The 24,604-nt window shown below is 30.4% G+C and overlaps 2 protein-coding genes across 2 annotated transcripts; both read left to right on the top strand.

Annotated features, from left to right (window-relative positions):
• The first annotated feature begins 1,906 nt into the window (after window positions 1–1,906).
• Window positions 1,907–12,329, top strand: LOC122268380 (techylectin-like protein). Its single transcript, XM_043050862.3, has 6 exons — window positions 1,907–1,942; window positions 4,359–4,510; window positions 5,750–5,901; window positions 7,779–7,884; window positions 9,640–9,804; window positions 11,806–12,329. Coding segments are annotated over exons 1-6 (846 nt in total). The 5' UTR covers window positions 1,907–1,940; the 3' UTR covers window positions 12,075–12,329.
• A 2,990-nt stretch (window positions 12,330–15,319) lies between these two features.
• On the top strand, window positions 15,320–24,163 carry LOC107440606 (techylectin-like protein). The gene is made up of 6 exons (XM_087159423.1): window positions 15,320–15,454; window positions 17,928–18,079; window positions 19,233–19,402; window positions 20,920–20,992; window positions 22,793–22,957; window positions 23,782–24,163. The coding sequence occupies exons 1-6, from the start codon at window positions 15,450–15,452 to the stop codon at window positions 24,078–24,080; spliced, it is 864 nt and encodes a 287-aa protein (XP_087015549.1). The 5' UTR covers window positions 15,320–15,449; the 3' UTR covers window positions 24,081–24,163.
• Window positions 24,164–24,604: the final 441 nt, after the last annotated feature.

Below are 24,604 nucleotides of genomic sequence, written 5' to 3'. Positions count from 1 at the left end.
ATAAAACAAACTGTAAAAGAATCTATTTTTTTAATCAAATACTTGAAAGATAATATCATTGATATTTTCTTGATTATAACTCTATCTAATAATAATAAAAAAAACATTGCACGTTCTTTAACGTTTAATTATTTTTATTCGTTATTCCAGGAAAGATCATATATTAACGTGGATGGTATGTGACGGCATCGAGTTGATATTTCTAAAGTTATCTGAAATCGTGTTTATTTTGATTAGAATTACGCTTTTGAAAGATATTTCCACAAAACTTAATATAGAACTTTCTATGAAACTAACTTGTTTTAAAATCAATGGTAATAGGCGTTTGCATTTCAAGAAGAAGAAGAAGAACATCACAATACCCACCCACGTGACCTATGACGTCAGCTACATTTGGTCGTTTCTAAGCAAAATGCGCGTTAAAGTTAAGCTAAGTTTGTCCACATAAGTCAGAATGTTAATTAGCGTGAAGTTTATTAAATACAGCTTTGATAATGTTCATAAATTTATTGCACATCAAATTCATTAAAATATAATTCTTTCTCGTCTGCGCCTTTTGCTTAACTTATATTTATTATTTGTTCATGTATTTTACTGTAACCGTGATATATTTTTGTTTTGTGTCCCTGGCAACTTCGATGCATAATTAGTGCGTTTATGTTCTGCATGGCTACGTGCCTGTCTTTGTGTTAAGAAATATAATGAAAGAATTGAAATACTTATGAAAGAATATTTGTGTAAGAATATAGAATGTTTCACATAAGAGAGTTGATATTTTCGGGCTTGGCTTACTCGAAATAGAATGGAAAGCATAGTTGCAAGCGTAAACAACTGCCACGTTCAAACAACCAATCAGAATCGACATACTCACACTACGTTACTTAGCTATCCCATTGGATACCTGCAAGTGACGTCCTGTAGGTAAATTCTGGCATTTGTCGTTTCAGAAGCTAATCTGGTTCGACACATGCACATGTGATGTCGCTTTCAGGTATCCAATTAAATCTGATTTAAATCACATGGTTAGGCAAAATTACTCGACTTCTTCTCGAGTTGCAAGTACCTAATTGAAAGAAAGAAATGTTATTTCCTAAAAATTAAAAATGAGGGAAAAAAGAAAATTTTTCGTTTTATGAAACTGAAGTGAGAACGAAAAACCGCAAAACTTTAAAAAGTAGCCATCTACAACGCCAGCGTTGCTTAATTCAGTTCGGTACTTAGTACTATTGGTATTGTGGGAATAAGTATTCTTTTAAACTATACCAAATTATAAGATAATTGGTTGTTATGGCCCCGGAAAAGATAAATACAGGATAAATTACTAGTTTGTGTTAAATTTTGACCTGAGTTGGGCACAACGATGTCATTATGACAAATGATAATTAATATAGTTATTCTTTATTTTGATGCTTCTAAATATGTGTTTTGATTAATTTAATAACGTAAAGCCACCGAAAGGGTCGACAAATACTAAATAAAAAAAAATTGGAATTTAAAAATCTTTTAATTGTGTCGTTATTTTAATTTTTATGCATGTTATTTTAGTTTTTATGATTTCGCAGTGTCGATTAATACCTATTTATTGATTATTCACTTTTTCCCTTGGACAAAAATCGAGCATTCAGCTAGTTTTTGATAAAATAGATAAAATTTTTTAATCCTCTTCTTGGAAAAATAGAATTGTATTCCAGGATTTTAGTTTATTTCCGTATGGAATATCAATATCTCAGAAAACAGTTCGATTAAATTTTTATCTTTTACAAGTACTTCAAAATCTTTTACAAGCACTTCAAGGAATAGAGGAAATTCCCTTGATAAAGTTAGTTGGGAACAACCCACCTTATCCTACTATTCAGATATTATATTTAAGGAGATTGATTTAAATCCCTTCATTCAATTTTAAAGTGAAGGTTAACAAAGTAAAAAAAAAAACTTAAACGATGTAAGTATATTGTTTTTTGTTTCAATTGTTTAAAAAATATATTGATATCGAACAATCGTTATATGGAGAAGATTTTAGTACATTTATGTTGAAGAAATTATAAGTTTTTTATTGTTAAATTTAAAAATGTCAAATGTGTGAAACATTATTAAAATATCAAATGACACCTTTTCACAGGAGATCAATTTACTACAAATAAAAACATGAAATTCGCGTAAGGTTACAAGTAGAAATTTAGAGGAAAATTAATCTTTGAAAATTAAAGAGTAATTGTTTATTGTTTAAAGATTGGCAGGATAATCGGTAAAACTTTGAAATCATTTTATGAAGTCAAGTCTGAAGCAGTTTGTTAATTTAAATTTATTTACTTTGAACAAAAGCATATGAAATCAGAATTTAAGGTTATTAATTGAATCGATCGTTTATAATTTGTTTTTTTTTCTTATAATCCTTCATATACGAATAAAAATAATCGGAGTTCTATTCTTCCATTAAAATTTAAATTATTTGTGATAATTATGATAATAAAATGCCCATTGAAATTCTGAACTATTCGAATGGGGACAGTTCCCTTTTCAGAAACAATTGGTTTTATTAACCATTAATTTCCGCAGTTCATTTTTGGGGATGATTTTAAAAACACATTATTATCTCAATTAATGTTTGGGCATAAATTTGACACTAATTATTTTAAGTAATTGCAGGTATAAAAAGTTTGATTCAAATTATTGCCAGTTTGATTTAAACGTATCATTTTGAATTGTGGGAGTGATAAGAATTCTTTTCTAAATTATTTCGCGACATTTTTTATTATTGCATAAAATATTATTGACAAATATCCAATTGAGAAATTTGAGGGTTAAAAACAAAAAAAAAAAAAAAAGCGTCAGAAAAAACACTTTCTTAACGCCCAAAAAAAAATTAACCCAGAATAACTTTTGATCTAATGATCGGATCTTGACGCTATTAGACTTAATTTTAATTGTCTGAGAGGGTGACGTAAAATATGTTAATTAGACAGACGATATTATGTGCAAACGATATTTTAAGTTACGAAGTAAGACAAAAAAATGCACTTTCTCTGAATAAACACACTTTTTTTTATGATGTATTCGGATTTTTGATATCGAAATATAGGGGATAGTTGTAATCTGAGAAATATGGTTCCCATAGCTTGGTCTGGAGAGCAATACAGAGTTTGTATCCCTTAATGTTATAATTATTTTTTTTTATTATAGTAATTTAGTAATTGCATATATTAAAAGTTTGGTTCAAACTATTGCCATGTTTTGCTACAAGTTTGATTTAAATGTACTTTTTTGAAATGTGGGAGTGATAAGAATTCTTTTCTGATTTATTTCACGACAATTTTTATTATTGTATAAAATATCGTTGCTCAAATATCGTAAATTCTGTACGCTCTGTGACCTTCAAGCGGAGATGGATGCAGACCACCTTCGTCTCTACCCGGCACTGAAGAATATCTCTTTGTGTGACCGTTATGGCGCTCAAGAGACTTATTTGGTTCATAGACTTTTCTTGCCACGTTTGTTTTTGTTTGTGTTTGCTTATTTTATTGTTCCTCCCTTTGTGGTGAGTGGTCTTTAGCAACCTTGGCCATTGGAAATAAAAAAAAAACATTGACAAATATCAAATTGAGAAATTTGAGAGTGAAAATTTACGAAAAAAAATAGCGCCAGGAAAAACGCTTTCTTAATGCCCCCCCCCCCAAAAGAAATAATAACTACCCTGAATAACTTTTGATCTAATGATCGGATCTTCACGCTATTGGACTTAATTTTAATTGTCTGAGAGCGTGACCTCAAATATGCTAATTAGGCAGACGATATTATGTGCAGACGATATTTTAAGTAACGAAATAAGACAAAAAAGAAAATAAACTTTCTCTGAATAAACACACTTTTATTTATGATGTATTCGGATTTTTGATATCGAAATGTAGGGGACAGTTGTAATATGAGAAATATGGTTCCCATAGCTTGGTCTGGAGAGCAATACAGAGTTTGTATCCCATAATGTTATATTAATTTTTTTGCCCGTTTCGCCATACTTCGAGAACTTTTTAAGTGAATATTTTCGCACACAATTATGTAATTCGTCGATTTCTGGATGTGATTCTGGATTTTTTTTCTGGATATGAAAAGAAGGAAAAAAATTAATCAAACTTCTGAATAAAAGCTTTAAAATAAATTAGTAGAGGGGTATATTTATAGTTTTTCATTACTCTTGTGCTCTTGGGTGGTATCAATGTTAATATATGAATGCTAATGTTAAAAATTATCTTACTACCACATGAATTGTCGGAAAAATTGTAAAAATACGTTTTTATTAGTAAATTTTAAAAATGTATGTTGAATGTAACCTTATTTGCTTCTTCTCAATAAATTTTTTATAGGGGTTGGTGGCTATTCATTTGTATAACTACTTGGTTCGTGTTAGTTGAAAGCTGCACGAATTCTACAGAATGTGATCGAAATATTAAATCTAAAATTCTTCTAAATAATGCATTGGATATGTTAACGAAAGTTAAAGAGAGCTACATAGAATGTAAGTATATGATTTCTTTTATTCGATTTTCGTTTTATTCGAACTCCAATCTTCGATTTGTAAAAGCTGACATTTATTTGATATAATGTGGAGTGCATTAAATATAATTGTATACTATTCTGTATCTTGGCACTGATATTATGTGTAACAAAATCGTACAGTGCATTTCTTATAATCATTTTCCTTCCCTGGTTTACATTGTCATCTTATACAATTAGTTGCAGAATATATATATATATATATATATATATATATATATATATATATATATATATATATATATATATATATATATATATATATATATATATATATATATATATATATATATATATATATATATATATATATATATATATATACTACTGAAACTGATTTGCACTTGTTTACGTTCGTGTGTTAGTTGGTCAAATTAGGCGATATATAATATAAATCAGACGATATATTAGATAAATATAGAATACTTATTATATCAAGTATTATAATAAGTATATTATAATAATTAGACCAAATTATTAGACTCACTGAAGTGTTTTAATAATTACATGGTTGTACGCAATACTATTATATTTAAACATACATGTAATGGGTTACATATGCTTTCTATTAGTATTTATTTATTTATTTTTAGCATATTAAGTCACAATGTTTACCATTTGATACACGAAAGTAAACAAGTGCAAATTGGTAACAAGTCTCTCTCTCTCTCTCTCTCTGTATATATATATATATATATATATATATACATATATATATATATATATATATATATATATATATATATATATATATATATATATATATATATATATATATATATATATATATATATATATATATATATATATATATATATATATATTCTTTTCTATCTTTTCTTTCTGTAGCTAAGGGCAATAGGTAATGAAGAACTACTATTGTCTGGCTCAAACAAGATTGAGTCTTTTGCAATATGACCAAAAGCAGAGTGATTGGAGAGTGATCAAAACACATGTATTACATTTTGTGTTAATTGTTATGGTACCCCAAAACGGCAGTCTATCACTTTGTGCTTTAGATGCTGTGTTCTTCATTATATTAAATTATCAGGTTCAGCAATTTAAGGGAGGATATATTGAAAATTAAAATGTGAAATAATAAGCTGAAATGCTTATATTTCGAAGCAAGTGTTAGATTGTATATTTTGCTTTGTTCCATGGCCGTAATAAGTTTCAAGAATCATTATATATTTCTTTTAAGGTCCTGCAGCTAAGCCAATAGATTGCGAAGAGGTACTTCTGTCTGGTTGCAACGAGAGCGGACCATATGTAATCTGGCCTAGAAGTAGAGTTACTGCAAGAAAATCAATAGACGTTTATTGTGATATGGAAACAGATGGAGGAGGGTGGACGGTATGTTGCGTATCCTACTCTATGTAAACAAAATAAAACTAGCTAGTTTTATATAAACAAGGTTTTTTTTCGCACAGAAACAGCTTTTTACTTAAAATTATTTTTGAAATGAAATAAACATTTTATGCATTACTAATATAATTGCATACTAATCTGCAATACTAATATAATTTGATTCGTATACATAAAAGTATTAAAGGAAGTTACGGTAAATATCAAATTATTTATTCAAATTGAACAGAAACAAAATATCATTGGTTGATGCTTTTATTTAATTTTTGAGCTGTTCACGTTTTCTTAACATGAGAAATTTCACTATGCAATCTTATGTACAATCAATCTTAGGATGTACAGTGTTTATCAATAGAGAGTTTTATTGCAAATGTTGTTTCGATCTTAAAAAAAAAAATCAATATGTAAAAAAAAAAAAAAAATAGAAAATAAAATAAAAGTAATTTGTTGTTACAAATATTGTGATAGCTATAAGTTTAGGCAGTGTTTTTTTTGTTTTTATTAAAATGCAATTGTTGTTTCATTTCTTCAGAATCTCCCTCTAACTTAAAGGTTGTGAAGTTCAGGCGCGAAAAAATAAATCTGAAAAAATAAATAGCTGAATATAAAATAAAATTACAATGTCATAATAATAAAATGTGTTGTTGTTTTGAAAATTGGAAACGAAGCACGAGTAAATCAGAGGAGAAAAAAAAAAGCATTTATAATTTAATTATAAAACTTTTATAATCAACTGAAATTCCCTTCACTCATAGATCTCTCTTAGGTATGCTTATATTTATTCAATTTTTTCTTTCTTCAAACTACGGTTTTCTCTGGCAGTGTCTAATCAATGTTGCAAAATTTGGTGGCAAAACACACCTCATTCTTTTAAGATGATACTACACAATAAAATTAAAATAATATAATTTGAACTTTTTATGATATTCCTTATAAACTAAGCGAAAATTACACAGGTATATACTGATTATCAGATGTTCTTATGGAACCCTAGCCCTCGAAATTGTTCTCAAGAGTGCCCTAAATGCATCATTCTAAGCAACTATTTCAGTGCTTAAAAGCGTTTAAGATAAATTATTAAAAAAATATTATAGACTAACTACATTAATTGATAATAAAACCTACTTTTAGACAATTTAAATAAAGCTTAGAATTTTATCATTCAAATTTGCATAGTCTTATAAAGAATGCATAAAATTTGATACCAAGATTTAAGGCCAATTTGATCCTAGTCGGGTTTTAGACGCAAGTGTTTTTTTTAACACTTAAAATAAACTTAAATAATGTTTAAAGTAACCAGAAAATCATCAACAGAAATGAACTCTGGTTCCAAGTCATGATACATTTGTTATAAATACAGCGATTTAAAATTTAAAATTTTCCTAAACTTATAAAATATACTACTATTTCTTTTTTTTTTTTTACAAAATATTATTTTTTAATAATCAGCTCACTTAATTTTTAATTGACTTCCGGCAATTTAAAATCTCGCAACCAATTTCTTTTTTTCGTACACAAATAAAACCTTCAACAGTTTCAATTTAAAATGACATTAAGAAAATCAAACTTAATTTGAGTAAGATATAATAAAAATAATAAATAAATTCGTAATAGAAAAGTAATTTTTTAACTACCACCCAACTCAATGCGTGCTCATATTATTTTTGCGAATAATTTTTTTCGAATCTCACAGATATACTTCAGAACAAAATCATCCTATTTGTAGAAGTTTCTCTTGAGATTGGATAGCAAGTGTGTATTATATTTGGTTATTTTCTAGTTGGCATTGTTATTACTTCTCTTTCTGTTAAAATGCTTTAAAACAAATATCTACACACATTTTATTCATTTATTTTTTGAAACAGGTAATTCAAAGACGAGGAAATTTTTCACGACCGCAAGATTACTTTTACCAAAATTGGGCAAATTACAAATCTGGTTTTGGTCATATTGAAAAGGACTTTTGGCTAGGTAATTCTTAAACTTGACGTATTATAAAACTTTAACAAAATTTATGAATATTTTGTGATACGATGAATGTGATAATTGGCAACAATTCTAATACTTTGACGATAATCTAATATGGAATAGTTAATGGAAACAAGTATTTGTTTTGTGCAAATATTCAACGATTTATTAAAACTTATCTGTGCGTCTTTATCACCTAAAGGAATCAGAGTGCAGTTTTTCAACGGTAAATAATAATCAATTTTATAAAAATCATTTCTCTGCATGATTTTTTTAATAAATAGTTAGGAAGAGAGACCTGATGGGTGAAACTAATCCTGTGATATATATGTTGTTGTTGCTGCTTATGCCCAATTGACCAACAGAAGCATTAAATCAAATCCATGAATTCATCCAAAAAGCACTCAAAGCCATGTACTATTGCAGCAGGGTTGGAGACCAGGTGGCTCTTCTAGCAGCCAATACACGATAGGATGTGGGAAGATGCAGACTGGTTCACATTGTACTTAGGGTAGGGTGGCTGGACTTTAAGGCCCACAACGTGACGTCGGGATCGAGTGTGTCCGCTGCTTCTAAGTCTGGCAAATAATATATCTGTATATATATATATATATATATATATATATATATATATATATATATATATACATATATATATATATATCTTTCTTTTAAATAATTAAAGAGATACAGAAAAGCAATTTTGTTATAAAATTTTTTAATGAAACATATTTTTATTGAAAAATAAATAATTAAGTAATTATTGATACATAACAATTAAAAAATTGTTTAATCAAACAAGAAGTGTAATCGTCTTGCTTGCTGTTCAAATCTGTTTATAACTTTTTCAATGAATTCTGAGCCATCTTTGATTCTTTTCTTATGCACACTGAGCATGCACAAACTTGACAGATATCTAAGCTATATTTTTAAATTTCATTTAATAAAATATAAGTAATACTATATTTTCTATTAGTTATTTAGTTTAACAAAGGTGTATGACACAAACCGACTTCTCACAACTGTAAAACTTCATCAACACAATAAATACCAATGTTAAGCGTGCACAAACACGTTAGTATACGAAACTGCTGTTTGTAGTTATTTGTGTTTCAAAGTCAGTAGCTATGCCAGCGCCATCAGCACAGTTTCTCGTGGCAAAATTTGCAAGTAAAGAAATTCGTCCTTTTTGTTTAAATATCTTGCTAACAATGAAGAAATGTATCCTAAAGAAAATTAACAGATGAAAATATATATAACAACAAAACAAAATGTAATAACAATATTTAAAAAAAAGAACTTTTTTTTGAGGGGGGGGTAGTTTGTTAGAGGGTTGCACCCCCTTTTATCTAATTCTGCCGGCACCCTTGCTAACTTTGCAGATTTGAAATGATTGAACGCAAAATCATACACACAATCATTAGTTTTTGAACATGTAAGAAGGTCCTTCTGACCGCAATTTCCATGAAGTACACTTTACTGGAAATAGTAAATTATTGAAAGCAGTCTTTTATGTTTTATTAATGAATAACATTTAACAGAAAGTTCCTGAAAATTAAAAAAAAGCAAAAATATAATGAGATGCGCAATTAATCTGATCACACACATTCTCTCCAAGGTAATTTATACAAATATAAGTGTCTTATTTGTAGATTTTTAATAGTAAGTAGCATTTGATCGAAATGAAAAAGTTATTGTTTTCAAAAAAGTTCTTTCCCTCAAAATATTCTCACTTAAAGAGTTAAAATGTTATTACAGGTAATGACAAAATTTTCGCATTGACGAACCAAAATCTCTATTCAGTTCGTTTTGATTTAAAAAGTGTGGACGGAGAAAGCAGGTATGCCTTGTATGACAAATTTTGGATAGATGACGAAATAAACAAGTACACGTTGCATATTGAGGACTATAGTGGAAATGCAGGTAATTACAGTTTTTTTTTCTTTTTAACTACTTTAATGTATTTTTTCTTTCAAAAATTAAACTCAAGTGTGCATTTCTAATAAGTGAGAATTATTGTGTAAGTGTTTTTAACTGTTGAAATTAGTGATAGAATGCTTCTTCTTTTTCACTGGCACAACAACCCTGGATGGGCCCTGACCTTTCTCAGAATTCCTTTTAATCTTAAATGTTCCTATTTTACGATTTGCAATATGTCAATATTTTATAGTCATCAAAAATATGACTATAAAATGTCTCCTGTATTACTAGTATTCATAAACAAGGTTTTTTAGGAATAAACATAAAATTCCTTCCTAGATATTAGAGAGTTTTAAATTATCAGAGAATAAGAAGAAAAACATATACACATTTTATAATTAAAAATCTTTTTACCGAAATTTCTAAATAGTGTTATTCATATATTTTGCTTCAACTAATGTAATCAAATATTAGATTTTGCCATTCCTTATTAATTTAAATGAGAATAAATAAAAAGTTGTTAAAATATCTATTTTACTAGAATTAATTCTAGAGCAAACTACTTTAATAATTGAAGGTAAAAATATTTGAATTGCGTGAATGGATTCATAAGTATGTGAAAATAAGCAAAAATAGCAGCATTTAGGGGCTCAAATTTTCTACAGCAAATTTTGTAAAACTGTTCAATCTATTACGATAACCATTACATTTTGATGGGCACAAATTAGAATCCGTCGTAAACTGTCAGTGGGCTTTATCTCAAAGTGCTCTATTCATGTTTTTTTCTATGTAATGAATAAATAAATAAATTAATTAATTCTGTGCGTTGTGTACTTAAAGGGGCAATTGCACAACTGACCAACTTTGGTTTTGTGTCAGATTTCGTTACTTAAAATATTGTACACATTTGAGGTAACTTAGCAAATTTAAAGGCGAGTCTCGAGTCAGTATGTGAAACATCGGTCCTTAGATCTTTAAGATATTCGAAGTAATAAGTCCTTTTCATTTTAAGATTCGTACAAATGAGAATTTAATTGGTTCTGTTTATTTTAAAATATTGATAGCAATGTAAGAGCCTTGCCAATGACATGAGATAGGGAGTCTGGTACTATTTCTCGACACTCGGTTGCCTGACAACTCAATCGCCCGACTCCATTTGCCTGATAACTCATTTGCCTGACAGGAATGTTTGCTCGACATATAATTTTCCCGATGGATACGTTTGCCCGGCAACTTATTTCCTGATAGGTACGTTCGCCAGACAGGCATTTGCCCAATAAAAGAAATTACAAAAGTAACTGATTGGCAGATATATATTGGCAGAATCGGATGAATCATTAATTTCTGAAAAATACTAATTATTCAGCATAACTCTTTAGTACAACCCTCCATTACAGCCACCTTACCAATTGATACATTAAGTATCATTTGGTTTTTTAATTCCACAGACGCATTTTTTGCCTTATCCCCTATTAAAACAATCGCACTGAACCATTCCTTTTAATGTAGCAAGCGACATTTTGCAATTTAATTCCACAAAACCTTTCTATCTTATCACCTACATAATATGAATCACCTTGAAATCCATTTGAAGGAAGGAAAATTAACGCGGCTCTTTGATTTTTATTCCGAGTGGTTGTAATTTACAGTCAAATTAGCAATCGTGTAATTAATATGAATAAGTCCTATAAGCAATAGCTGACAATTTTATAAAAACTATACGGGAAAGTAACAAAAAACTGAATTCATTTACCTTACTTACTAGCCCTATTGGGAAAACGTACCCGTTGAGAAAATAAATTATAACGTAAATATTCGGGCAAACGTACCTGTCGTGAAAACGTAGTAGGGAATTTAAGTTGTCGGGGTACAGAGTGTCGGGTAATTAACCGGAACCCGAGATATGTTTCAACAGATAAGTTTCAAATCAATTAAAAATTCTCTTTTGCGATATACACCTTATTTATTTATTTACAGCTTAAATTCTTGAACTTGTTATTTCAGGTGACTCCATGTTGAAAGTTCACAACAACGCGCGATTTTCAACAAAAGACGTTAAAAACAATCCTGGCAAAACTCACTGCGCTCAAACTTACAAGGGCGGATGGTGGTATAATGAGTGTCATACTGCTAACTTAAACGGATTATATTTGGGAGGAAAACACAAGACTTACGCTGATGGAATCAACTGGATCAGTTGGAAAGGCTATTACGAGTCACTGGATGAGACTGAAATAAAAATCAGGTCCAAGACTTTTAAGAAAAGGAATTAGAAATGAACTGCTAATGCAATATCAATACCTCGAAATGTTCATAATGGAGAATCTGAACTTTTCTCACGATTAGTGCTCAAGAAAATTATTCAATTTGAAGAAGATTCAATTGTGATTAACATGACTAATAATGAATTAATTCTATTTATGCCAATTTGATGTGACATTTATTATGTATATCTTATAAAAAAATGCCTAATGATTTCATATCTTATTCAATTTTACTGTGTATAGGAATAAATACTTATATCATAACGATTCATTTTTTTTATAAAAGTAACAGGGTGTTTTAAAATCCGTAAGTACTCTCGGTTGCGGCTATACAAACAAACTGCGGTGTCATAATAAAATGTCATGCGGTGTCATAAGGGAAAGTGGAATGAGACCGGGTAGTTAAATTTCTAAGTCCTGTTGGAGCTAAACTGTTTGACTTAGAAACTCTCAGATTTAAACAAATTGTTCATTGTTTAGTTGTGTATCATTCCTGAAAAGACATTGACGTCATAAATTTTTTATAAAGGATTTTTTTTTCTGGAAAAAGTCAAATACACCTTAGCCTTGTACCCACTAGTTGGGTAAGATCTGGTGCACATGTTTATTGTATGGGAAATTTTGAAGTACTAGAATAGGTGAAAAAGCAGCAGACTTTTCATTTTATTTTATATGGCTATTTAGGAATATTATGCATGTAATTTATACATCATGTAGTCATAGCCGTAGTGAGCGACGGCCAGATCAAAAAATTCCTTACAAAAAATTTAGTATTCATTAATTAGCTTTTTATAAAAAGGAACATTTTAGAGAATTTCTTTATATCTATATAAAAAAAACTAGTTTTGCTTAAAGAGTCTTCAAAAACTTTACGAAGACGAAAAAAAAGTTTTTTAGATTTGAGAAAGAGCCCGGAAGGAATTTTGTCTTATGGCTCGTAGAATCTTTGTTTGACATAGTTATCTTCTTACTCCGTTGCACTGCAGTTTTCGCGAGCCCAGCATAGACACACATAAAGAGGGTTGAGAGGCAAGAATAGTTAGATCTCGGGTCTTACACCAAGAACAGAGGTTATCGAAACAAAACAGAAATCATGGATAGTAACAGGAGCTTCTGGTTTTGCAGCAATGCGTCACTCGAGGGCGTCTCAAACATGCGGGATCAGATTTAGATCAGGAGAGCATGCTGGGCATTCCATACACCGTATTATCCCAGCTTCAAAAAAGTTTTCCACAAGATGAATTGCATGAGACCTGGCATTATCATGCATTAAAAGAATCACCAATGACGTCAGCGTAAGATACGACATGGTATCTCTGGTTCTCGTCTGCATATCTTTGAGTTGTCAAATAACCATTCCGTAAAGTAAGAAGATCAGTACGTCCGTCTATGCTGATTCCAGCCCAGGCCATCAAATCCCCTCGTCTGTAATGTAATTTTCCCTCAATGAAAATATGGTTATTTCGAGTGTTTTTTTCTCGCTCTACCAAATCAGGTTTGGTGTTGCACTCGAAACTGAAACTGGTACTGAATCTTACGGTACATTCAAGGTACAAATTTTTAAAGCGAAACAAAATTACATTAGATTTTCAAAATCAAGTTACAGTTATATTTTCTAGGTCCAGTTACAGCTGTTTAATATTTTTACGACAATATTAGAAAATGATTTATATTTTGTGCTGAACACCTAAATTTTTAATTTTTTAGTGTCGAATGCTTTGAAGACATGTCTCATTATAAGAAAAAATATTTCAATACGTGTTATAGAACTGTTTACAGAAAGTCACAGCACGTCAGACCTTTTCCAGCCTCTGAACTGATAAGTTATTCATGTCCCTGTTAACTGTTAAGGATTAAATTTAGTTTTACGTGTTCGTCCTTCCTTTCCTTTGTTTCTTTGTTTTATACTTTTTGAATCTTATATGTGCTCCATAGTTTTTATAAGTGATTAGTAAATTATTGATGAGCCTGTTGGAATCTTAATTTTTGCCCATTCAGTTTCAAATTGCTATCAAACTTAGCGGTCTGAAGAAATGATCAAAACATCTATTTGACTTTTAATAACTCTTGCACCCTAAAATTTAGTTTTTGTTTGCTGGAGATGTTCAATATATCTATTTCATTTTAAATAGCTCTTGTTTGTTCTCTCTGAATTTTAGTTTTGGTCACTGGAGATCGACTCATCTGCTTAGTGTTTGTGATGTATCGATCTATTAATCAGTGGACTGTAACACACATAATAATTTATTTACAAATTTAAAGATATAAAGTTGACCGGATCATTGTGAAGTAACAGGGAGATGCACCCTGTTCCAGAGTTGAATGGTAACTGAATGATATTGACATGAGCGCCGCCTCGTGGCATAATTTGACAATTCTTAACATCATCTTTTTTTGAAGGGCAAGAAGTCCTGAGTTTTTTAGAACCTGATATTGTTGTACAAGTTACTTAATTTTTATTTTAAATTGTTTTAAACGTGGATATTCAACTTATTAACTGAACTTATATTTTAATAATAAACAGTTAAAAGGCTCTCGAATTTGAATTTGTTAATTTTGCTTCTCATGTCAGTTAGAATCTCTCTGGTTAAAGTTTATATTATTCAATGTTCAAAAGGTTAGAATTATTTCAAGTTTGAGAGCTGAAAATCGAAAAAAAAACATATTTATTATTTAAAACAAGGCATATTATGATTAATAGCAGACGTCGTAGGAGAGGAAAGAAGGTGTTGATAAAGCAAATAAAATCTTTTTTAATGTTGTTAGAATTTTTTTTTCTTAAATTCTTTGGATGTTTTAATACTATTTTGCGTAAAATACATTGCTTGTCTTTAATTTTAAAAAAGTTCAGAATGCCATTAGCTGTAAATCAAATAAGCCATAACAGGATCTTGGCCAAAAGGTGCATAAACTATGCAGATGACATTTATTTATAATTATTTTTATCTTGGAAAACAGAAATTTTTGAAAGTAGTTAGGAAGATTATCCTATTCCGTATTTAAACAAGTTAAAAAAAGGAAAAGGAAAGTTTATATGGTTGGCTTAGAGATATTTTTAATGTAAAGAAAAATTCTTGTATAAAAAAATATCGTCTCCTTGGAGACATAGAATTATGATACACTTTGATTTTAGTTTCGTTTGTGTTTTCTAGTCGTGTATCATTGTCTGAGGGCGCAGCTCAAAGTCAAATATTATCTTTTGAAAACACTTCAAAATGCAGATTTATAAAGAACAAAAAAAAAATTTTTTTGATAATGGTTATACTGGGAAGAACCCACCTTATCGTCCTGTCTGGTTCATTCATGTTTAAAGACTGATTTAAACACCTTTATTTAATGTTAAAGTGAGGGATAAAGAGGTATAGAACTCAAAAGAAGACTCAAATGATGTAAGTATGTCTTTTTTGTATGAAATGCTTAAAAAATACATAATAATTGCTATGGTTAAATTATTTTACAAACTTCTTTAAATTGAAATTATCTTATTTTTTTTAATCCATCCCAAATTTTAACCTGTATTAAAAATGCTTCTCGTACTGTGTGAAATAATGCTGTGATTGGCATGATCTTGGAACATTTTATTTTGTCGTAAAATTTCTTCATAGAGTTTTGAATATTTTTACTAAATATGATTGCAAGTTTATTAGTTCTTACGCAGAAAAAAATATCTTGATATTATCGTATTCTATGGTGATGGCATTTCTGGTCAAAAGGAATAAAAATGCTGACATTAGACACTGAAATATACGGTATTTAAACCATTCATTTGGTAATTTTTCCGTTCATATGGCAAATGGTGTACCGGAAATTCTGGTTTTCAAAATTATAGTTCTTATTCTCACACATTTAGTAAAGAATACAAAACTGAAAAGTAAATTTAACCGAATAAATGGTTTATATACCACGGTCTAAGTTATAATGATAAAATTACCAAATTACAAAATTTTTATCACACATTATAAAACTATATTTTATTGTCAATTTTCCAAAAGCATTTGTTAAAAAATTAACCGAGCTTTTTGAAATTCTCATAGAGCAAGAAACACAATGAATTTACATTATTCTGGTATTTTTCACCACATCGTGATAGGAGAATGCAAATTTGAAAAGGTGAACTCATTTATCAGAATGAAGGACAGGTCTCGTCTTCTTGAGAAAGCCAGGGTGCTGATCATGATGCGTGACTTATTACTATTTTAGCTTTTTAGTTTCTGTGTTTGATCAAATCCCGGTCAAGGTATGGATGATTTTTTATTCTCTGTACTATCTGTCCGTACTGTGGCAGCAACGTTGACCCACCTAATATGGTGCCCCTGAAAGAGTGGCCAACAAATCTGCCCATTAGATGCCTATATGACGAAAGGTCATTCTCCAGGTGGGCATTAAAAAAAGTTACTGCGTCTCTTCATCTGCTCAGTCACATTTATTCTCGTCCACTGGAGTCCTACATTACGCTGATCGTAAGATACGGTTCTCAATAGATCATCGAAGTCAAGTATTATTGGTCGCAGTCAATGGGTGATTACTTTGATTAGTCTCATCCACTGGAGTCCGACATTGGGCTGATCGTAAGACACGGTTCTCAATAGATCACCGGATCAAGTATCATTGGTTGCAGTCAATGGGTGATTACTTTGATAAGTCTCGTTCACTGGAGTCCGACATTGAGCTGATCAATCGTAAGACACGGAGATCATTGTAGTTAAGTATCATTGGTTGCTGTCAATGGGTGATTATTTTGCTTATTCTCAAACGTAATGAAGGTGGAAAGTATCGTCATCGTTAAGCTGTTCTACCGTAAAGTGCTCAATTCTCAACAAGCTTTAACCCATTGACAGTTCTGCACGTAAACAGTTGTATTTTAACCTGGAGTCTTTTCCCCATAGCAAAACCAGTTTCACCATGTACTTCGACAGCAAAATAGTGTATAGGGTAGAAATATTTCCCAATTTTTCACTTCCGCTAAACATTCAGTGGGTTAAAATTAGTTTAAAAGTTTTTCTTAAAATCAGTTGTCTTCTTTATTTCCCGTTCTTTTTATGACCATCATCACCCTCGATCCCATTTTAGAGACGGTTTCTAGAAACACATTTTCGACATAAAATTGGCCTAAAAATTGTTTTTAAATGTCTTAATTCATAAAAGTTTTTCCTTGCTTCCATACATGGAGAGTTTGGTTCAAAATCTTGCCTTTTTTCAAGATCGATTGAAGATTATTATTTTTGAAATGTTTAAAAGAAAATGACAAGTTTATTTGATTAGAAACATATTAATAAATCAGTATATAACAAATAATACAATATACTAAGTGGATAAAATTTAAATTTAATCATTTTGAATTGCTTGCGTTGACTGAAAACAGATTTACATAAAGTTTAGTTAAAAAGTAAATGTAGACATTTAAAAAGTGAATATAACTTATTTATAGTTAATTGTTTCTGAAAGTTAATTAAAAATCTCTGTCATAATATGTTACATAGCAAGGAAACTTAAACCATTGACTTTATAATATAAGAAAAAAAGCAACATATATTTAATTTAATTTTAATTTCATGATTTTTAATTTTGGTTAGTTATCAAATTAAAAAATGTAATAAAAACGTAGAATAATATTAAAAAGGGATGATAAATAAATATTATTTGTAACTGCCGTAAGTGATTAAAATATCATAGGATTTTTCTGTTGGATGAGAATGCTCTAAACAATAAAAGGAGAATTATCTTTCTGCGATATAAAGAGAAACGTCTATTGAAACACAATTTTATAGGCTGTAAATTACTTTTCTTATTATTAGCATTAGTTTAAAGTTTCGGTTTCATATCAATGCATTCTTAATCTCTTTTTGTAACATTTAAAAACAGGCTTCTCCATCTGTTACTTTTATTGGCCAGTATTTTGGCAACTTGTAGCGGAAAGAACCCTGCAGTGGAATGTGAAGATAACAATAAAGGCCTTACGTATTTGAATCTGGCAAGTGATCTGATTGGAAAAGCTAGAGATAATTATCCAAATTGTAAGTAATTATTTTTCAAGTTGTTGCTCTCCGTAATCATCGTCCTTTGCATACGATTATCATGTTATCTTTGTATATGTTGAAACCTTGACAAAATTAAATTTATAATGTCAGACGCATCATAAGTCAGAAGTTGTTATTTAAATGAGTAATAAAAAAAACTGTTATAAAAAATATGAAGTATACAGCAATGAAGCAAATCACTTTAAGAAATAGAGAAAAATTAGAAAATTTTACTACTGGCTAGTGGATAGTTGTAGAATTTTTAACAGTAAAATCTAGTGATGTGGCTATTTTTCAAACTTGAAAACTTTGAACGATTAAGAAAAACTTAATGTAATTAATGTAAGGTATATCTTTAAATTATTTCTCAAAATATGACAACATTACAAAGTTCATTTCTAATACAAGGAAAAATTTTAAGAAACCAGTGCGAAATAATGAGAAATCTCTAGAATGTTATAAAATATTCATAATAATTCCATATTTATTCTAAAAAGTAATAAAGCGCACACAAAGTTCAGTTTCGACTGAAAAAGTAGCAATTGGGAGACGAATGGCAGGCAATTATTTAATCACTATTTGTTATATTTAGTCGGCCTGTGGTGACCGTTAACTGTACCCTTAACTATAAGGGGTCTTAAAAATCAATGCTCAAGTTTATGAAAATGGAGGAAGACCGAGATAGATGAGGTTGAGATTTAGAAATCAGAAATTGAGTAGAAAAGGTATGAGGCAGACTGATTTGGAGTCGAATTGTTAAAGAGTCCATGGTTTATCCTTGGCTGTAGTACCAGGAATTAAAATAAGTAGGAATCTATATTATATATAAAAAAAAACTAATGCGTATGTAGCTACAAAAGTTGGTACAATTTCTTTCTCGAGTAGTCAACAAAGAACTGAAGAATGATGACTACATTAAATGGTCATCATCATCAGTGACTTACTATGATTACTATGCTTTTACGAACTTGCATATACTTATTTTTTTACCAAACTTATTCACAGAGTGGTTACTTTTCTGCAAAATTAAATAAATGTAAAGGAAAAAATGGTTTGAACTATTATACTTTTTGTAAACACCGCATATATTTTTTTAATATCTTTATCTTAGATTTAAGCAATAGTTGATGAATTTATACACGTATTTTAGGCTCGAATGCAAAACCTTATTTATACTCAAAGCCAATAGATTGTGAAGAGTGGCTGCTAATGGGTTTTAACAAGAGTGGATCGTATAGAATTGAACCAAAAAGCAGACTCTATAATGGGAAATCAATAGGCGTATATTGTGATATGGAGACTGATGGCGGTGGCTGGACAGTAAGTTTATAGTTTCAAAACATCGATTATCCTCAATTTATTATTATTTTTATTTAAAACAGTAATTGAATGTAATTAGCCAGTAATAAGAATAAGGTAAGGTATCAAGATATTTCACTCTTTGTTGCAATTCCTAAGAAATTGAGCATGGAAGTATTTAAAGAGAGATGAAAATTGTTTTAAAAGTTAAGGTATAAGACATGTATGGAAATACAGTTTGGCTCTCCTTAAGTTTGTGCAAAGTTATTTAACTCCAGTTAGTCTAATAGGAGAAATTATTGAGGAAGAAATGTTTTGTTGTATTCATGCAATTACTTGATCTAACTTGAGCTTGATCTTAATTCGGAAGCTGTCCAACTTGTTTTTCAGATGTGCTCGTTTGGTAAAAACCTGAGGATTAAGCAGGTATGGGAAATGTGGCAATGCGTTTGAGGCATTCCCGTGATATCGTTGTTTCGTGTGACTGAGCATTTTATTGTTGCAAAATAGCTCCCTGTAGCCTTGCCTTGAGTGATAACACATATTCCTGAAGTATGTCGTGAACGTATCACTTTACTGCCATTTCACCGTGGATTGATATTAGGAGTGATCGTGCATCGTATGAGATGGCACCCCATAACATCAAACCAGTTGTATAAGTGGTGTGTTGATGTACAGGTGTTCTCCACGGGACCTCCGTGCTCTTAGGTTATCAGTGCCCTAATTAACTCTGGAATCATAACTGAAGACGACCTAGTTTTATTCGGTCGCAGTCCAATCCCGTCTAGAGCAACAATATTCCAAACGGAATCAAGGAAAGGTTGGGCCAATCCTGAATGCTCGACCACACACATTAAGGTTGTCACAGGAACGCCTTCGTCACATTACCATCCTTCGACGGCCTTCTCAATCGTCAGACTTGTCTTCGAAAGAACATATCTGGAACCACGTAGAACGGTAAGTTGGACAGACTCTGAGTTTAGTCGTGTTTTTACAGCAGCTTTGAAAAAGGTTGCCGTAGGACGTCATAAGGAACTTATATACCTAAATGCCTGATCGTATCGCATCTTTCATTCATGCTACAGGTGGCCTAAGAGAGTATACTAAAACGTCAACTCATTTGTATTTTTTCCTGTTATGAATAATCTTTTTGGTTTGACTTTTTTAATTACTTATGGTTAAAATAATCATTCTTTTACTTAGCGAAACCCTGAAGCTCTCGAAAGAAAATTTGAAAGATTCACTTAAGCAAAAGGGAAAGGTGTGGAAACCCTTCTCTTCAGTGAAAAGGAGAGGTTTTTAGGCCTTTCTCTTATGCTGCCTTTAGCTAAAATTTTGGCAAGATATCTTCGGAAGCGGAACTTTATTCATGTAGTGTAGAGTAATCAAACATAAAGCTCCATAAATTCCTTGTGACATTAACTTATATATCACATAAACACATTACTCAGTCTTCATGAAACTTGTGTACATTTATTTCACTGTACTTTGTACATTAAGAAATTCCTGACTTTGATTTTTCTTTCTTCTTTAAATAGGTTATTCAAAGGCGTGGGAATTTCCTTAGACCTAAAGATTACTTTTATCAAGACTGGTCAAGTTACAAAACAGGTTAGGTATGCAATATTATTATATGGTCATAAGCAACGTTTCTGAGGCAGAAATGATAGTAATATTTGTATTTTAAAAACATTGTTTTTGACTTCATTATATTACAGTAAAATGATGAAATATTATGACATTTTTTACAATTATTGCTATTATGTAACTTGACCATATTTACTTTTAATGCTATTAATAATCATATGTGACAATTAACCATTATTACTTGTTATAATTGCCTGTAGTGGTATTATAATTTCCGGTGTAACTATAGATGTTTTGGATGATCTCTGTTAACTTTGATCATAACTACACTGAGAAAAAGAAATATGGTCAAAGCTACCAGAAAACTGTGAAATAAGCCACGTTTCTGGCTCTATGAGAACACCAAACATCTCGGTATTTTTTATCGAAGCACTTTGGTCATGGTTTTGGTAAAATTAACAATGAAATATAGTTTTATAATGACTGATAAAATATGGTGAATGTGGTAAAATTTGGCAATTTTATCAAGATAGCTTAGAACATGTGTTAAATTTACTTTTCAGTTTTGTATTTTTTACTTAATGTATGGTTATATATAATATTGAAAACCAGAATTTCCAGGAAAACCGTTACCATATGAACGGTAAATCAAACAATGAGTGAGTATTTTTTACTTAATGTATGGTTATATATAATATTGAAAACCAGAATTTCCAGGAAAACCGTTACCATATGAACGGTAAATCAAACAATGAGTGGTTTATATACTGTATAATTTGGTATTTAATGCCAGAATTATGTTTTTTTTTACAAGAAATGTCATTACCATATAGTATGGGAATTTTACCAGAAATTTTCTCCGCGTAGATAGCATATTATTGGGAGTACAAATTAGTTTGGTCCGTTTTATTGTGGTCAAAAATGTATTTCTTTCAGAACAAAATGAATGAACGGATTAATCAAAGTATTGTCCATCGCTGGATACTACGTTTTCCCACCTCTCATCCAATTATCGAATTCCATCTGGAAAAAAATGTCTCGTCGTTTGAGGCGATCCAAGTTAGGGGCCAATTTTCGATGTCTGCGAAAGAAGTGAACTGGTGACCTGCCAAATCGTGCTGCACCCGTCGGAACAACCAGTAATCAGAAGGAGCAATGTCCAGCTAATACGGTGTGTGCGGTAAAATATCCCACTTGAGCTTTTCCAAATAACTTTTTACGACTTTTGCGACATGAGGCCAGCGTTATCATGCAGAAAAATAACTTTGTCATGTCTTTGCTCTTATTCCGGCTGTTTTTCTCGTAATGCACGGCTCAAACGAATCAATTGATCGCCCGTAATGGAATTGCCATGTTGTAGCAACTCATAGTATACAACACCATTCGCCATTCTTCATTCACCATTCTTGAAACGTCGAAACCATTCCCTACATGATGTATCAGTTGGAGCATTGTCGCAATAAGCTTCAACAAGCATTCGATGTGCTTCAGCTGTACTTTTCTTTCAAATAAAGCAGAAACATAAAACCTCTCGCAAATATTGCTTAGTTACCACAAAATTTGACATATTCTACAAAGTAAAAAATAAGGTTTTTGTATAAAAATCAAAGCGATATAAACTGAATATTATTGACAGATGTCTAACCTCTCCGAAATCACCTGTCACTATGAAACATTCATAACAGCCAGAGCCATCTTTTGAAAACGGACCGAACTAATTTGTACTCCCAATATATAATTCTTAATGAAAAATATGACTAGTTTTTGTTTAAAATCTGGCTTACATATGAATCTTACATTTTTAATGGAATGTCATAATTTTAGGTAATGACAACATATTTGCTTTAACCAATCAAAAACTCTATTCAGTACGCTTTGATCTGAAAGACGTGGAAGGAGCTAAGAAATACGCTCTGTATGACATATTTTGGATTGATGATGAGATTCAGAAGTATACGTTACACATACAAGACTACAGTGGGGATGCTGGTAGGTTTCAAACTTGGCTACATTCATGATTTTGTTGTATAGAAATTTGATTAGTTATATTGCATGTAACCTTACTCTACCTATTATTTACCAAAATAAACATATACCTTGCGTCAATATTATTTTGATTTTTAGTTTTTTTTAAATATTTATTTTTGTTTTTCGGTGCAATAAATTACTTTCCAAAATGGCATTTATCAAATGAGAACTACACGAACTTTAACAAAACGTTATAAACTTGTTAAAAATACTGAAACGTGATTTTCAGGAAATAAAATATCGAAATAAAATCAAATGAATGCAACAAAAGAAAGGAAAAAAAAGTCTTCTTCACCAGTAACTTCCCTGGGTGGGCCTTGGACTTCCCGATAAGTCTTTTCCAGGTGTCTCTCCGTTTGGCGACTGTCCTCTAATTTTTAGTTTTAAGAATGTTCACGTCCTTTGCGAGACAGTAAATCCATTTAAGGCAAGGTCTAACTCTCCGTCTAGATTTTATATGCCTGGCTAGATATAATCAGGAATTTTCACAGGCACTAAAAAGCCTGTTTATTGCGCAAATTACTCAGTGTAATAGCCTACAGTAGTAAAAATTATTATACATTTATTTAAAATATAATAGTTTTTAAAACTTAACTTTATAAAAATTTTTTAACAGTTACAAAAAGGCACGCAAAAATCATTTATATTTTAATCCGCAAAAATCATTTTAATTTTAATATTAGAGCAAGTTTTCACTTTATACTCTTATAGTGTTTCTGAATTTATGATTGTGTTTAGTAACTATTGGGAAGTTAGTTCTTGGAAATACATTATTTTGTTTTCAGGTGATTCAATGGAGACTCACAAAAATATGAAATTCTCAACTAAAGATGCTGATAATGATCTTCATAAAAATCAACATTGCTCTCAGAAATATCAAGGTGCCTGGTGGTACAATACCTGCCACTCAGCGAATTTAAATGGACTGTATCTTCGGGGAAAACACGATAGCTTTGCAGATGGCGTGATCTGGGAAAGTTGGAAGGGTTATAAGGAATCCTTAGACACTACTGAAATCAAAATAAGATCCAAGAACTTCAAACACAAACCTTTTGTTAAGGAATGTGCGGAAATTCCACAATAGTAAAGATTCACCTTTACATAAATATTCAAATTTATATGAAGATTTTAATTTATAAATTAATGAAGTTTTGAAAATGTTACAAACTGTTCTGTTTTCTTGAGATCTGTTATCAATTAAGTAATGGAGGATTGAAATATTTTTCAAACAGAGATCGAAGAAGAGATAGATAACAAATCTGGGGCTAATTTTATTATCATTTTTGTGAAACTATTTGGAATTAAGAATGAAAGATTAAATGTTTTAGCTAAAGATGACGCTTGTTACAAACAATAGGAACGTTTGGTGATAGGGCAAGCCTAATTATTTTTTTAATAACACTTAAAAGCGTATTGTCTTCCATGTAGATTGCTAACTTTTTCTCACAGTTATGTTACATCAAAAATAGGATATTCTTCTAAATTGCAACCTAGGTTACAAAGCAACCCCACCATTTAGAACAAATTGAAATCATTGCCTCTTTGAATTACGGAAAAATCGGAGTTTTCGAAATTCGAATCTAACATATAAAGAGAAAAAAAGAAGTT

Source organism: Parasteatoda tepidariorum, chromosome 3 (assembly GCF_982258835.1).
Source record: "Parasteatoda tepidariorum strain Cologne lab strain chromosome 3, Ptep-v5.0, whole genome shotgun sequence".
NCBI lineage: Eukaryota > Metazoa > Arthropoda > Arachnida > Araneae > Theridiidae > Parasteatoda > Parasteatoda tepidariorum.
Note: the sequence above shows the minus strand (reverse complement) of the source record. Positions and strands in the feature narration are given on the sequence as shown.